We start from the raw sequence: 16,629 nt of genomic DNA, 5'->3' as shown, positions 1-16,629 counted from the left end.
CACAACTGTCGTGCATTTCCCATGGGAGTCATCAAAACACCTCAGATTACATCAGTGAGACTTAGAATACAACATAGTCCTGGCTGATATCTTCAATCCAAAGTCTGTTATTCCCATGACAAATTGATGTAAAGAGCAAAGAAACTGTATTCAGTGGGGTCCTATTTGCTTCAAGTGTAAAATCTCGGTATACTGTTTGCAAGTGCAGGAAGTTTGATATGAAAATAGGAGGAGATAGCATGTATAGTGCTTTATGTTGTTACTGTGTTACTGATTTTACTTTTTTAATGTTAAACATACCTAGTAATGAGTTTAGGGTATTTTTATTATTTGATTTTGGAATGCCATAAAAACAATCAGTTAGGGGCTTGTTTTTATTCTGACAGTTTTAATTTCAGCGGTGTTATGCTAATAAACTGCCAGTATGAATCAGTGTTATACACTGTGATGTGATGGGCCTGTGAACACTATAGTGGAATATTTTGATTATGAAGGGACAGTCTCCTATGGGAATATTAATATTCTATTTTTATTATCAGTATTTTTAAGTAATAAATAGTATTATAATGGTAATGCTAATCAAGATCAAATTTGATTATCAATATACTTGGTAAGTATTGCATTTTATCAACACATAATAGAATGTTTAAGGTCTTACTATTATTTACGTTAAACTCTATTTTAGGATTCTTCAGTTGAATGGGTTGAGTCAAATGCATCACAGTCAGATAACACAGAAAAGGCTTGGAAGGTCAACAAGCAATCAGACGCTGTGAAAGAACCCTCACTGCAGGTGAGTAGTCTGATAACTATTCCAGAAATAAATTCAGCATGACCAAATGTGAGACGTGCTTAGGTTTCTTGACAGCTCTCTTGCAGTGTGTTGAACAAAACATATTTTACAGACAAATGCCTTTGTTTACCTAGGTAGATGTTACATTTCATTCATCGGAAGACTTCTCTACCTAGTAGTTGCTTAGTATTTAACAAGGTACTAGACTTAAAGTTGCCTATCACCAATTCCTTTAATTGTGTTTTGAGGCTCTTTCTAGCAATTTAGTTTGCTTTTCTTGAAGAGGTCAGCTTAAAGATTTTGACTAGACGTTATTTTTTCTGCATAATTTCAGTGGCTATTCTACAGTTGAATTTTTGCTTCTGTAATGCTTAAACTGATAGAAGGAAGAGAGATGTAGAGCTGTTCAGCAACAATATTTATGGAATCAGTGCCTCTTTAGATCTTCCTAGGTGAATTCCGTGCCCCGTAAGTAGTGTTTATTCTGGAAAATGGAGTCATTCTGAAATGAACTGCTGTGATTTTAGTAACATAAATGTAGTCACATATCACGACATCCTCAGTTGTGTGAAAATGATGATTTTTAGTTTAGTGTCTAATTCCACTCAAAAAAAGGCCTCGTTTCTCATTCTGAATTTGTGCATCTTGTTACGAGAACTAAAACCATCTCTGAATCATATCTGCCTTCTTGGAAAAGTATAAAGTAATGAAATACAAATTCTTATGTATGTTGGTAATTTATAGTGCAAAACCAGTTTTTTCCAAGCATTTCTTGTATAATGTATGCCCTGGGCTTGTCTATTTTTGGACAAAGAATGTACTTTTGAAAGGAATTTCCTGGTCATCCCTACTTTTTGTATTTGGCTTACATTAGGAAGAAGTCTTGGAGCATGTAAATGCATCTCCTTTTTGGATTAAACTAAATTAGAAGATACGTTCTTAAAGTGCAGCTACGGTGCTCCATGGGACCAGTTTTGGACTAGTCCAGAGTGCTTACTTAAAAAACCCAAAAAACTAATCCCCAAACCACAGATCTGAAGCCTGTATAGAAGAGAGTCAGACTGTTTTCAGTGGTGCTGTGACAGGACCAGAGGCAATTGGCACAAACTGAAACAGAAGAGTTTCTGTCTGAACATTGGGAAACAGTGTTTTACTGTAAGGGTGGCCAAGCACTGGTACGGGTTACCTGGAAGGTTGTGGAATCTCCATTCTTGCGTATATTTACAAGCCATCTGGATGTGGTTTTAGGCATCTGACTCTAAGTGACCCGGCTTGAGCAGGGAGGTTGGACCAGATGACCTCCAGAGGTCCCATGCACAACCACAACTTCTGATCCACGTTGCTTGCTAATGTGGGCATAGATACTGTTGAAACACTTACAGATAGATTATTTTCAGTTCCTTCTCTTTCTTACAGGTGATCTTAGAAGTGGAATGTTGCGTTCCACCTCGGAAACTCTTGTGTGTTGTCTAATATAATTTTTAAATAACAGAGACAGTGTGACATATAACATCTATTTGGATTGACAACTCATACTTGAACCCTACTGAAGATAGGAAGAATTTTCTGCAAGGACGTATTTCAAAATAGGTGTAATCCTGCCATTTTTGTTCCTATACTGTCCACAGAAGTGTTCCAAATACTTGTTTTCTTAGAATAGTTCTTCATAATGTGTCTGTAACTGCTTTCTTTTGAGCCATCAGGTTTTGTGTGTATAAAGGTATTAGGTATATCTAGGCTTTTTATATGCTACTTCTCTTTAGAGAGTTGTCCTCATTTTTAAGATATCCTTGGTCTGGCTTAGGTTTTGTAAATGCAGTTTTCTACTTGTTATTGTGGGTACAGTTCATAGAATTTAGTTGTGTAACTGTTTAATTTGAGGATGCGGTTAGTGCAGTTAGATGAATCTCAGGTATTAGCTATGCTCAGTTACTATTGCAGATTTTGTACATGCTAAAAGAGTTGTAAGAGGTAATGAAGTCAGAATTAGCAAGGTGAAAAGAGATTGGTGTAGTTGAACAGTGTTCATTTAAGCAAATCATCCACACTCTATCAGGCCTGCATATTGTCTTAAATACATTGTGAAGATGTATTTCAAACAACAGAAATACATTTATAAAATTTGTGTAAGTGAATATTAAAAAGTTGAAAGATTTGGGTTCTTAAAATCATATTTGCTTTTCATTAAAATATTCCATGTGCTTGTAAAACCAATACTGTTTATCGTAGGTAACATTTGTCAGTAGTTGCAGTGGTTTGATTTGTACCGAGGCCATGTTTTTGTTGCCAGTATGAAGACTGATTCTTTTTGTTTATTGTAAAGAGAGAAGAATGGATGAATTTAGACTTCATGTCATTGAAAACCACACCAGTAGCGGCTGTCAGAGGTGAAAGGCACAAAGAAAAAATATTGGAACGACAGAAAGCTCAAGAACTTGAGCAGGTAGGAGGAACTTTTTGCTGCATGTTACTAAATTTTGTGCAATGAATGAACCAATGAATTGGTTCAAATACATAAGTCAGTATAGTTTTGAAATTAATGCCTGGTGTGTTGCATGATAGTGATTTTAATTAAATTGGTTAGTTATTTGTTCTGTTTGAGATGGGAGGGGTTCATACAGCAGACTTAAAGAAATCTTTAAACCGTCTTCTAGGTAAGAAGAAAGCCAGTTTTGTATTTACTGAGGTCTGTAATATCTGAAGGACTTCCAAGACATTTTACTTAATAACAGCGACATACTGTTCATCTGGCCTTGTTCCCCATGGTGTGTGTGTGAAAGGAGCACCACTGTTTTGTGTGAGAAAAGCTTACCTAAGCACTGTGTTTAAGCAAAAGGTGCTGAGGCTTGATTTTTCCTGAAGAAAGAATTCAGAGCAGTTGTTGTGCCTTTCATGCTGCAGTTGTGCATGAACACATGGGTGGATTAGGGCCCAGATGGGGAAGGGGTTGCTGTCATTAGATTAGTTCTCTTTACATACAGTTGCTGACTGCTTCATTTGTTTATTCAGCTCCTTAAATGCAATGTAGTCTGATCTGAAAACATAGCTGGGGATGACTACGTAATATTTACTTGTCCACAGATCTCACAGTAGACCATTTGTTGCTGTTAGGTTTTCCAGTCAGTTACGTTGTAGCTAGGAACCAGATTGACCTGGCACTGTTCTTGAGTAGTATGCAGTGCTTGGGTTATTGTCTTTTGAGAGGGGTTTAATCTTCTTTGTTTTTTCCCCACATAATATTTCACCAAACATTTTTTTCTGAACTGCTGAAGGACCATTTAACATGCAGATCTTAAAACACCAGAATGTCAGCATGTGCTATACAGTTAATGACAATTTGTATGTATTCCTGATTCTAGAAGAATATGATTTTTCTAGACTCTCTCACCCAACCACTTGCTCTCTGTGTGGGTTTATACCGTGTTTTGTACACCAGAATGTCTGTCCTTTCTTTGATACTCAAAAAACCATATACAACAGATGCACACAGCTTGCCAGTGGTGGAGAGGAGTTGATGATATAATGTAAACAAATGCAAAATTTTGTCAGTGCTGGAATGCCTAATCAACCCTTTTCTCCAGTGAACTAATTTGCCTGCTTCCTGAGGTCAGGTGGCAGAATGACAAAAAGCAAACTGCTGTAAGGGTGAAAAGCAGTAACTTGAGGTAGAAGTAAGAGCCCTGCAAACAGCAGTGTTTCAGATGCAAGTCTGTAATACTGCTACACTGGCAATGCAGCCAGACAGTAAAACTGCTTCTATGTAAAAACGGTGCCAGCTAAGCACATGTTTGAGAGCTTTGACTCAGGATGGCGAGTGACGTTTATTTCTACTGGTGTTTAAATAGCACAAGTCATGAGTAAGCCATTCTATTCCCACACAAATCTCACAGAATTTATCAAGTATTCTAGGAAATACAAACCATATGCTATGCACACAAAATTATTTCTGTTTTAGGCCATGCTATCTGAAAGAGAGCTCAATCCCTATTGGAAAGATGGTGGTACAGGTTTGCCACCAGAGAAGGATGAAGCAGCTTCAGTTAAGAAAGGTAAATGGCAACTTTTAGTAATAATCTTAGACTTCTGTCTCTGGTCTCTGTGTTGCTAACAAGTTACTACTAATGTTGGCTTAAAGGGATTATGAATAGCATGTAATAAAGTAAAATTTGGATGAAAATTCAGTAGTGAATATTGAGTTAATATAATTGTATGTTGTTTTGCAGAATTTCTCTTCAGTGTTGTTTAATCTTGAGTGATTTGACCTTCAATATCTTTAAAGAAATTCTCAATTTTTGACTAATTAAAGGAAAGCCTGATTTAACCAAGACAAGATAAATTGTCATCTTATTTGGTTCCTTTCATTCCATTACACAAATTATCATTTTAAAATATTCAACCACAGAATTCTGTGTCACATTGAAATGAAGTACATTACAGATGCAGTTTGTGAAAAATATTATTTCTGTAACCTTTTCACTTGTTTCCATACCCTAGGGTTATCCTGCCTATTTATTTCCAGCAAGAGCAGTTAGAAAAACATTTTTTTATAATGTCATGAAGCATTTATTATGTGTTAAGAAGAGTCCTTGTATTCTGTCAACAGGGAACAGTAGTGTCCCTGGCTTTTCTCTTTGGGAGCCTTTCCCTGTGGGCAGTCTGTTCTGCAAACCATTAGCTTCACTTTTAGGAGTCGTAGAAACCAGCGATCTATAAGGGGTGACAGGTGTCAGTGACTGTGTCCTGAATGTTAAGACCACTGTTAGATTCTCAAATGGAAAGCAATGGGTTACTCATTAATTTTCTGAGAAGGGGAATGCACTTGTTGGTATCTAGGGGGTATACCAGAGAATGGACACAGAAAGTGGAAACAATAAGAAGGTTCTTTAATTTCATAAAAAACCCCCACAACTTCTCATATGCCACTCCTGTCTTGGAAACTGCTTTTGCATTCTATGATGAAATAGAGAAACTTAAATCAGTGGTATTACTAAGGTATATCCAGAAGTAACTCATAAAAACATGTAATTGTATTATTATATTCTATTTTTCTTTTGCACCCCTTCCATTTTTACGTTAAATTTAGGTGAAGGTTCACTGTCACATACAGACTGTAAGCTTAAATAGGAATACATACTGAGATATAAAATGACCTCTTGTTGATTTCTGCTTTAGTTACAGTGGTTGAAGATGCTGGATTAAGTTGGTTACGAAAATCATACCAAAGGATGAAAGAGCAGGCTGAGAGAGAGAAACGAAATTTTGAGGAAATTGTGGCTGAGAGATATGGGGTAAGGATCTTCAATTAATTTTTTTCATACTAATAGATGTTTTGAAAAGGTTACATTCATGTAAAGACACAAAAATTTAATGTGTAGTGTAAGACATAAGGAAAAAAGCAGGAAAAACCAGCCTCTGAAGCTTCTCTCAAGTGATGAATAGGTTAAAGCTGCCCAGCCTTTTATATATTTTTTGTTAAGTATTTTTTAATATATGGGGTCCTATAGCAAATGTAAAATAATTATCTTCCACATCAGGAGGTTCAAATGATCCCAGTTACAAAGTACCTCAGTGCTTCCAAAGTTATGATGTATACTAGAAAATCTATTTTGTTCTGCGCATAGCAGATAATAGTGCACATTGTGGACAATAACAATGCCAAGATAATTTGGAAAGCTGTGTTACATTTTACTGAACATGAATCTTCTGGCTTGCTTGCTTTTGAAGGATTTAAGTGTCTTCACAATTTATTTTTAATAGAACAGTCTGCCATAACGACATTAACTCTTTAAAGCCTCCTGCATATTATATTATTGTCTTTAAAAGCATTGGTCAAAGGCGTGCGGTATTAAGTCTTGGCCATAGTATAACTTTTGAGTTTTCTGTGGGTTTTTTGATTAGGCTGGTTTTGTTGTGGAAATTTTGGATAAGACAGTATGACTTCATACTATTGTCTTGGAACTGAATTGTAGTTACTCCTGGTTGCTGATCACCATATTGGTTTCATCAATGGTAGAAATTACTTGGTGCCAGTGGTTGTAATGAATACTATTAAGAATCTTTCTCAAGAAACTAGAGTTCAAACAGCATGAACCACTCTGGCTGCCGAAGTACAGGATAGTGATTGAAAGAGATCCCTGCTGGATATGCTTTGGTGTGTAATGTTTTGAGAGAGAGGGGGATGGGGTTGGGGAAAGTAATTGGTGGCTTTTACTTCAGCTCAAAAGAGGGAAGAGGAACAGTCCACATTTTGCATAGTTGCCTAATGGGTAGAACATTTGTCCGGAAAGCCAGAGACAGGGGCTCAGAGCCTGTTTCAAGCTAAAGATTTTGAACCTGCTATCCTGGGTTTTTAAGAGTTTAACTAGATTGTAAAATGGTTTACTGGCAATGTCAATTGGTTCTGTAGAAGCTGAGCATCTGGTGAGCATAAATGCAAAGTTCATGAGTAAGAAGGAGGAAGCCTTTCTTCTTAGCTCAAGCCCCTAATCTTCAGGTTGCAAGGAGGAGACAGTTCTGAGGCTCTGGACCCTGTTCTCAGGAGTGCTTAAGCACTTCTGTGCCTCTAAAGTAGAACTAGTCCAAGGGAAGGGATCAGAAAGCCTTCCCAACGGAGCATGTTAGACATGGAGCTGTAAGTTCCCTTATTTTTTGTACTGGTCTTCCTTTCCACTCCATTGTTCATGCCTTGCCCCTTTGCACAGTGACTCGTTTTCACAGAATGGTGCCTTTCTTGTAATACTTTGTAGGGAAGTTCACAATACCCCATGTTCTTAAAAGCAGTATGACTTTGGTTTTTTTTTTTTCCTTTTCTTATAGTCAGTGGAGGTATTTCAGTCACGATTAGAAGAAGCTGAAAAAGTTGCATCCAGAAAGGAAAATTACCATAGAGGTGGTGGAAGATGGAAGAAAACTGACTATTTAGAAAATGAGAAAGAGAAGAAAGAACACCATATGAGGAAGGAGACACGAGATGAAGATAACAGGAACATGTCTGGGGGCTATACTAGGGAAAAGTATGGCAAGGGATGGGCACAAGAAGACAAAGGTTACAGAAGAGATATATCAAGAGAAGACCAAGAATATGGACACAGTAGCACAGACTCAATATTGAGAGGCTGCAGCTCCAAAACAGAAAAATACTCTGATGAAAAACGAAGCCAGGAAAAGAGTTCATCTCTAAGCAACATGAAACACAAATTTCTGAAACCCTCTGAAGATGATTTATCCTCTTACAGTGCACCTAGAGACTACAAGTCACAGCAGTCCTCTTCCAAACTGCCGGTTCATAGTTCTTTGGGCAGCCGTTTCCAAAAACCTAGTGAGGATACTGCACTGTGGACCAAAACACACACAGGAGATAAAAATGAGAAATTAACATCTGATCAAAAATCATCAGGTACTAGGGAACAAACTGATGACAATAGTTGGGAAAGAACTCGAAGTGATGAAAAAGAGGAGTCGCGACAGGACTACCCAAGTGATATATCTGCGAAGAAACAAATGTTACCCGATAGTAAAACATCATGTTTTAGGTATTTTACAAACATGTTTACTTGTCTTTTATTTGCTGTATTTTTCATGGCAAAGTATACTGGAAACACTGCCTTCTTTGTAGAGTATTAGATCTGATCATATCAGATCCCTTCAATTAGAAGAAAGCTAGCCTCCCAGCTAGGGGCAGTTAAAATGGACCACTGTAGAAGTAATTGAACACACTCTACTTGTCCTGTCTTGTCAGCATATTTGAGAATTGCTTATGTTAGAATATTTTCTGCTTCTTTCTGATGTTAGGTCATACTGCAGTAAAATTGGCCCCTTAGGCAAAAATCCTGCAAAACAGTATCTTAACTGCTGTTGAATTTGTAAAAGACAAACTTGAAATGTTAGGAAATGCTGACTAAAAACTGAAATAATTAATACAGCAGGGATGTGTTTGCCACCTGTGAGATGAACTCGTATGCTAAAGTAGTGGCATATAAAAACTAGTTAAAGGTATTGATTAGAAAAGCACATTTTATGTGGAAAAGAGGAGAGATGAATAGTAGTCAGAAGAGAAATGCAAACTAATATATGGTAGAAAGTTCAGTTTGCCTGACTTGCTTTAGTGAAAGACAATAGAGATTTGTAAGGAGAGGTCATCAGAAAAGTAAGTTGTAGATGGCTGAGCTTTTGCTCTGCTTGAGGCCACCTGTTCTCCAGTATTACCAGCTTGCTGGTTCTTCCAGTGATAGGAGTGGTGTGGTTATTACTGTGAATGCTTTCCTTCAGACCTTCCCAATAACAAGCAGGCATGTGCAAAAGTATTTTAGAGTCAGGATGGTGTTATTTAGTTGCTTGGGAAAGCTGGACAAGTAAATATTCTTGGTTAAAGTATGAAGAAGGATGGTAAGATTTGGCTGGAAACAGCATTTGATGAAATGTGATCAAGTGTAATTCCTTCTTTCTTATAGGCTTATGTCAGTTATTTTCAGAAAAAAACTTATAGTGGGGTTATGAATTTAACTTCGTTGGATTCTAATAGCAAGACAGTACCTTAAAGGTATTTATTTTATTTACAACTGTTCCTACATGTAGTACTTGCAGATTCCTCACTGTGTATTTACAAAGAAAAATTGTACATTAAAAATGAGCATGACTAACTAGAAGCAGGTAGCTTAGTCTACACAATTCTTTGCGTTGTATAGGTTGAGTAATTTTTCCACATTTTACTTGTGATAGTTCCTACTTTGATAGGAGCCAATGAAATTTACATTTTCTTTGATAGTAGGGAGATTAAGCGAACATCAAGGAAACAATTTCTCTTATTTATTTATTTTAAAACCCCCATGAGTTTAAATAAATATCATGGCAGAGGAGTAGTTCTGGATTCTGGCATGAATAGTTTGTATGCACTGTGGGAAATCCTACTCGTGTTTGTCATGTCTTGTTTTATTGTTTATTTTAGGATTTGCCTAGGTGTTACTTTGCTGGAAAATGAGAAAGAAGCCTTTATAATTGATTTAGCTATCCTGAAAAAAAGATCTTGTCTCATTAAACCTGTAATGTATGAGATATTATTAGATATTCAAATTTAGTCGTTCTCCTTGTTTTTCTAGATATTGCCCTGAAGTGCTGGGGTTTGCCGCTCTAAATGTGCTTTTTAAACTTCTGATTAGAATGAATCCCTGTATGTCTGAGCTGAAGCCTATGAGACTTCCTCAGCTCTTGAGTCCTGGCTTGTTCATTACTTTGTTCAGGTACAAGGTCCGCACAATCCACAGCAGTTTTCTGCCTGCTTTGGGTAGCGTGTTGCTTTCCATAAGGAAAGTAGTTATTCATGTAAGGAGGGATGTGTGATGAGCTGGGAGAGTGCATCTGCCTGCGGTTCAGGCACAGACTCCATGAATATGGAAATCTACACTTAGAACTATGAGTCTGGGAAAAAAACCCACCCTGTTATGACTCTTTTGTGCACATAAAAAGGCATGATTATGCGTGATTAGTCTTACTTTTCATCCTAAATATCATGGTTTTTTTTTAAAATAAAACAACAACAAAACTTCAAGGATTAGCACCTAATAGTCTGTGTAAATGACACATAATTCTTTAGTAAGTCTACCTTCATTCTCAGTTTTGTTTCCTCTATGACTTCCAGAAGGAGAAAGCAAGACCTAATAGCAGTGTTGTACAGCTGATGGCAAATAGGAGTTCTGACATCCAGTATACTTTATTTAACTGTAGTGAACTGCTGGTTTGGATTGGTGATTGTCCAAAATGCAGAGACTGAGTGAGAGAGACTGTGTGAAGACCCTGCATCTTGGTTTTTTGTTTTGTTTTTTTTGGGGGGGTTGCGGTGGGGGGGGAAGATGTGGAGGCAGGTGTTGCTTTGCGTGTGTGGTGTGATGCCCTCAGCACGTGACAAAGTGCATACCCAGCTGCTTGCTCATCCTCCCTCCTGCACAGGGAATCAGAAGAGCAAAAGGGAGAAAAACTCATGTACTGGATAAAGACAGTTTAAGAAGCGAAGGAAAGAGACAAAAACAAGTGATGCAAAGGCAGTCAGTCACTTGCCACCTCCCGCAACCAGACTGATGCCCAACCAGTCTCTGAGCAGCAGCTGCTTTGGGAAGACTGCTCTTGCCAGCTTTTATTGCTGAGCGTGATGTTATGTGGCATGGGATATCACTTCAGGCAGTACGAGGTGGCTGTCCTGGCTGTGTCCCCTCCCAGCCTCTTGCCCCACCCCAGCCTCTTTCCTGGGGGTGTACAGTGAGAAGCAGCGAAAGCTGTGAGGCTGGGTAAGCACTGTTCAGCTACGGCCAAAACACTGGTCTGTTACCAGCACTGTCACCAGTTAATTCCAAAGCACAGCATCATTACGGGCTACTATGAAAAACACAGACTCCACATCAGCCAGACCTAGGAGAACATAGAGTTATTGAGTAGAAGTTAGAGATGCCATTGCCTCATTGTTTTTATCATAAAAGAAGCAACTGTTCCTTGACAGTCTTATTTTTGTGGTTGGTGTTTTTTGGGGTTTTTTTGTTAAATAATGTTTTGTTAAATAATGGTGATGAACTTTTTTCTTTTTTTTTATTGCAAGCACAAAACCTGTACCTTCAGCTTTCAGCTTTTAGTTACCGCATCTAGTAAGTGCAATGCAAATTGTGACTGGACAGAGCTGCAGATTTTGGGAAACTGGATTGTGTATGGAAGTGGTTTGCTTATTGAAGTTCAACTAACTGAATTATTATGATAGAGAAGATAATTATTTTCTTTTCCTCACAGTAGAGATCTAAGCATAGAAACTACCTGCTATTTTCTTTTGTGTGTTTTGTTTTACTACTCTTAAATCCAATTGTGCATCATCTTTGATATTTTAATTGTATTTCTTAGCCCAATATAATTACTGAGCTGACTTATTAGTAAAGTGGAGATCACTTAGGCCTGGAAAACCATATAGCCTCTGCTTATTGACTTAGTTATTTCTATGTTTTTTTAAGCTGACTTCTAACTCCTTAGCTTCTGTGTGTTTGAGATAGCATATGACCTGTCTTCCTGTTTCTTTCAGTGAGAACTGTCTGGTTTTTTTGTAGAATTGTGTGGAAAATCCTGGCTTTTGGGAACATTTCAGGTTTGGATATGTGGGGTAGTTATCTGTTGGGAATAATTTATAAGCTGCTGCTTTATTATTCTTCCTCAAGTTTCAAGTCTTGTAATACATGTACTCTTTCTATGGTGTTGTCAGTCAGTCACAAAAAGTAAATCTTCATTGATGTGAAGGTTTGGATTAATAGGTGTTGCTGGTTCAGTTCCTCATCTTTCATGCTGACAATGTACCTTGTAAATTTTATCCCTTCTAAGGCACAGAGAGAGTTTCTTCAGCCTATAAATCAAAGTGTTTTGGACAGTTATGACACAGGTTAATTAAAAGTGCTGATTGGATGTCCAAGGGATCTCCCCAGAGGAAAAGTCCATCCAGCTAGCGTTTGCTGAAAATCACACTTAATAATGTGACTGCCTCAGAGTTTAATTTGAGACAAGATAAAAAGCAAATCAAAACAATGTCTCTAGTCTCAAAAAGTTCAGGCGGTGATTCAAACATTAGCACCACTTAATAAAAGCACGTATGAAGTAATAAACACCTCTTGCTCTCTTTACTGAAATAGGCTGCCTTGTTTTGAAAAGTGTAGGTTAACGAGAAGTGAGAACTTCATCTTTGAGGGTTCTGTTTCTGGTGAAGTTAGTGTAAGTGTTTCTGCTGAGTTTCTGGGTTTTGGATTGAGCATCTTCAAAACAGACAAAAGTAACTTTGGTAATTTCCTCAGGGCTGGGGTGATCTGGCAGTTAAAGATTACACCATCTTCAAAGTTCTCCCATTCTTCAAACCCTACAGGGTTAGGTTAACCATATTGAGTAGTGGGTGGATTCTCTCTCTCTCTCCCCCTGCACCCCCCTCATAACTGTATTCTGTGTGTCTCTTGTGTTAAACAACTGACTTTGAAAGTAAAATATCTTAGTCTTTCCTAGGGTTAGAGAAAAAGAGCCAAACTTGTTTGATGCCTCTTTGCAATAATTCTTAGAGACCTTATTTATTATCATAAGAACTCATACACTGACTTTTAATATTAAAATTAAGATACAATACTATTAATTACTAGCTGTAGCTTCTCTAAGGAGACCTGGTATTTTAAAAATGGTACCAGTTAATTTTCTGTGGAAGTTCTACCATATCAGCCAACATCTTTAGATGCAAAGATTGTACTGTGAGCAGGTACGTGTGGGCATATAAATAGCTTTAAAGTGATGGAAGGCTATTTGGCATACAGAAGAACTGGGAAATAGGTGATTTTGCTGGAGCTGCAAAGTAAAAGCGTGACCAAAACCAGAAAGGAGAATTAGAGTGGGTTAAATTATTCTTTCTGCTCCTCTTTTCCTTGCTTTTTGCCTGCTCATGCCTGCTGCTGGCTCTTGACTGTTCTTTTAATGCTGAAAAAATGTTCATAGTTAGCGCTTTTCATTTTAATTGATCTCAAAAGTAGAAGGGAACATACCTTGTAAAAATTTTGTTCAAGCTTTTTGGTTTCGGAGGCCTTGGCAACTTCTGACTGCAAATACGTTTTTATAATATGTTGTTATCAATTATTTTGACAATAGGAGCATAGGTACCAGTACAGTAGGCATGTAATACTTAATTACACAAGTGAACACTACATTGTTTTTCTATGGGTTTAATGCTGCTGATGTTTTACAGATACACATCAAAGGATGAGCTGCCTCAGGTTCTTAGTGAAGAGGAGATGAACAGACTGGGAGCAAGGATTGTGAAAGCAGAACTCATGGGCGACATGGTAATGTCTTTGGAAAAAAATCATGATTTCCTGCAATTTTTCTTTAAAGCTTGTAGTGATATAGTCGTTAAAAAAAAAAAAAAAAGTAATGATTCAAGCAAATAAAGTCCTGCAAATTTTGATCAGGTAGGATTTGAAGGTACTGCTTTTAGTGTAACTTCTGCTTTAAATGCAATGATTCATAGACTAGAGTAGAGGATTCAGGTCCCCAGGTTTTGTAGGCTAGGCAGCGTGTCCCAAACCAGTTGTTCTTTGCCTTTTTTTGTAGCTCTTAATGTCTTTTTATTAATCAGGGAGCAAGTGAAAACTACAAAGCTCCCAGTCTGTGTTACAAGGTAGACAGTATCTGGAGCTTTTGTTATTTCGTCAGCTTTGTCACAGGTAGATGCTTGTGGTCCATAAGTCTGATGTATAAGCATACTTATTATTATATTGAAATGTGAAACTGAAAGGGACCCATAGGCCATTGCATCCAGCTCTGCAATGAGAACAGCTATGTAATGCTTTGTGGTGAGCTCCACAAAGTATCTACCCTGAATGAGACTGGGTTCATGGAGCTGAGATAAACAGCTGCATGTTTAATGTTGCTTTAGAATGCTTGTTTCAGGCAACAACCTGAAGGATCAAGAATTTCACTCTTTTGGAACACTCTAACCTCTGGAAGTATATATTTTTTTATTACATTAAGTATGGCTGTAGTGAGTTAATTGCATTCAGTAATACTGCCTGTAAGTTTCAGTTACAAGGTCATAGTCTGTTAGTTTTTAAGCTATGTTTTTCAAGCGCTTGCTCTGAATAGCTGCTCTTAAGGAAGTACTCCTGAAATTTTTGAAGGATATAATAAAGTAACATTTTTTAGAAGTGAATTCTATGACTATGGACCTTTGTATTTTCACCTTGCCTATTGTGACAGTCTATTTTCACCAAAATCTGCATCACTAAGATGTAATAAATGAGACCTAATGAAGACCTAATTAACCTAATGAAGTTCAACAGAGGCAAATATAAGGTCCTGCACCTGGGGAGGAACAACCCCATGCATCAGTATAGGCAAGGGGTTGACCTCCTGGAAAACAGTTCTGAGAAGGACCTGGGAGTTCTGGTGGGCAGCAAGTTGCCCATGAGCCAGCAGTGTGTCCATGTGGCCGAGAAGGCCAGTGGGATCCTGGGGTGCATCAGCAGGAGCATGGCCAGCAGGTGGAGGGAGGTGATCCTCCCCTCTGCTCTGCCCTGGTGAGGCCACATCTGGAGTGCTGTGCCCAGTGCTGGGCTCCCCAGTTCAAGAGAGACAGGGAACTCTACTGGAGAGGGCCCAGCAAAGGGCTGCAAAGCTGATGAAGGGGCTGGAGATCTCCCTTATGGGGAAAGGCTGAGAGAGCTGGGCCTGGTTAGCCTGGAGAAGACTGAGGGGGGATCTTATCTGTGTCTACAAATATCTTAAGGACGAGTGTCAAGAAGATGGGTCCAGGCTCTTTTCAGTAGTGCCCAGCAACAGGACAAGGGCCACAGGCACAAACTGCAACAGAAGAAGTTCCTTCTGAATATGAGGAGAACCGCTTTACTTTGAGGGTGATGGAGCCCTGGCACAGGCTGCCCAGGGAGGCTGTGCAGTCTCCTTCTCTGGAGACATTCAAAACCCACCTGGACTTGACCCTGTGCAACCAGCTGTAGGTGACCCTGCTTTAGCAGGGGTTGGACTAGATGATCTCCAGAGGTCCCTTCCAACCCTGACCATTCTGTGATTCTGTGAATGTGTGTTACAACCTTGTGCCAAATTAATATTTCCTGAGAGTCATTAATTCTTTGATTTGTGGGAAGTTTTAGGATGTTTGGCGTACAAATTTATTGCTGGATTAGAGCATGGTGGTGGTCTGTGTCAAAGGCCCTATCACTTAATTTAAATTTTGTTAGAAGGTGTCTATTTTATAAATATTTTCTTTTCAAACTGATTTTATATTATGAATTCTTTTTCCACAGACTTTAGACACAAATGTGTGTATGTAGCTTTATAAAATTTGAATATACCTTTTCTAGAAATCCTGTCCATTTGAAATTTTATCAGCTTCAAAAATGAATTAAAAGTAACGTCAAGCAGTATATTTGCTAGTAAAATAAGTGTTAAATGATTTGGATAGATGCATCCATGTTTTAATCTGTAGTTTTCCTAGGTAACATATAAAAAATACACTACCATGGAAAAATATGTTTATGAATATAAGTATATGATAGGTTTATGAGGGGCTGGTGTTATTCATTTAAGATATTATTTTAAGACATTTTCCTACAGAGGAAACAGAGGAAAATGACTGAAGCTCTCTATACACTACTTGCTATAAAGTACTAGTGAGGGGAAGGTTTTCCAAAGACTCTCATGGAGAGCTGCAAAAATTTGTAAACTTTTTTTTTTTCTACTGCTTAGCATCAATAGCATTGTCCAAATAAAAATTTGGGCACAAGTGTGGGTCTTTCCAATCTTGAACAGTAACTGAATAAGAGCAATTTGAATAAATATATATAGATGTTCTGTGGAGAGAGTGTGATTCTTTTATTATTCTACCATTTTGGTTTATTTTTGTCAAAATCTTGTAGCAGAAGGCAACATTATAATTTTACTGTTAATTTTATATATACATTTTTGTACACATGTACTTTCAATTAACCTATTTTAAAACGCCCCACAAAGCAGCAGAGTAGAAATAATAAAATAACTAATCTTTATCTTGCTGCTCTTTAAATACTTTTTCATGGACTTTGTCTGATCAGATTGAAAATGCAGCTTGTTTAAACAAGTTCATTCCCACACAACATAACAGATGGTTATGTAACAGCATGACCTGGTGGCTGGACCTCAGGTTGACCATGTGGGACAAATTAAATCTGAATCTGTTTTTGTTACTGACTTGCTGCTTGGTGTTCATCAAATGATGAATTTTGAGGAAGCAGGTATAGGCATGATTGTTGGAGTCCAATGAAAATGGCAAAGTGGTCAGAGTATAAAGGGTTGTA

The 16,629-nt window shown here is 37.8% G+C and overlaps 1 protein-coding gene across 1 annotated transcript in view; it reads left to right on the top strand.

Moving 5' to 3' along the window:
- CWF19L2 (CWF19 like cell cycle control factor 2) overlaps positions 1-16,629 on the top strand; it is a 90,535-nt gene that overhangs the window by 17,176 nt on the left and 56,730 nt on the right. The window contains exons 4-9 of the mRNA XM_055702431.1: positions 686-793; positions 3,117-3,236; positions 4,749-4,842; positions 5,966-6,081; positions 7,610-8,325; positions 13,527-13,623. Of these exons, the coding sequence (XP_055558406.1) occupies positions 686-793; positions 3,117-3,236; positions 4,749-4,842; positions 5,966-6,081; positions 7,610-8,325; positions 13,527-13,623 (1,251 nt within the window). The remainder of the gene's footprint in view (positions 1-685; positions 794-3,116; positions 3,237-4,748; positions 4,843-5,965; positions 6,082-7,609; positions 8,326-13,526; positions 13,624-16,629) is intronic.

Source organism: Falco cherrug, chromosome 2 (genome assembly GCF_023634085.1).
Source record: "Falco cherrug isolate bFalChe1 chromosome 2, bFalChe1.pri, whole genome shotgun sequence".
Lineage (NCBI taxonomy): Eukaryota > Metazoa > Chordata > Aves > Falconiformes > Falconidae > Falco > Falco cherrug.
The sequence above is the reverse complement of the archived record's forward strand: the minus strand, read 5'-3'. Positions and strand labels throughout refer to the sequence as shown.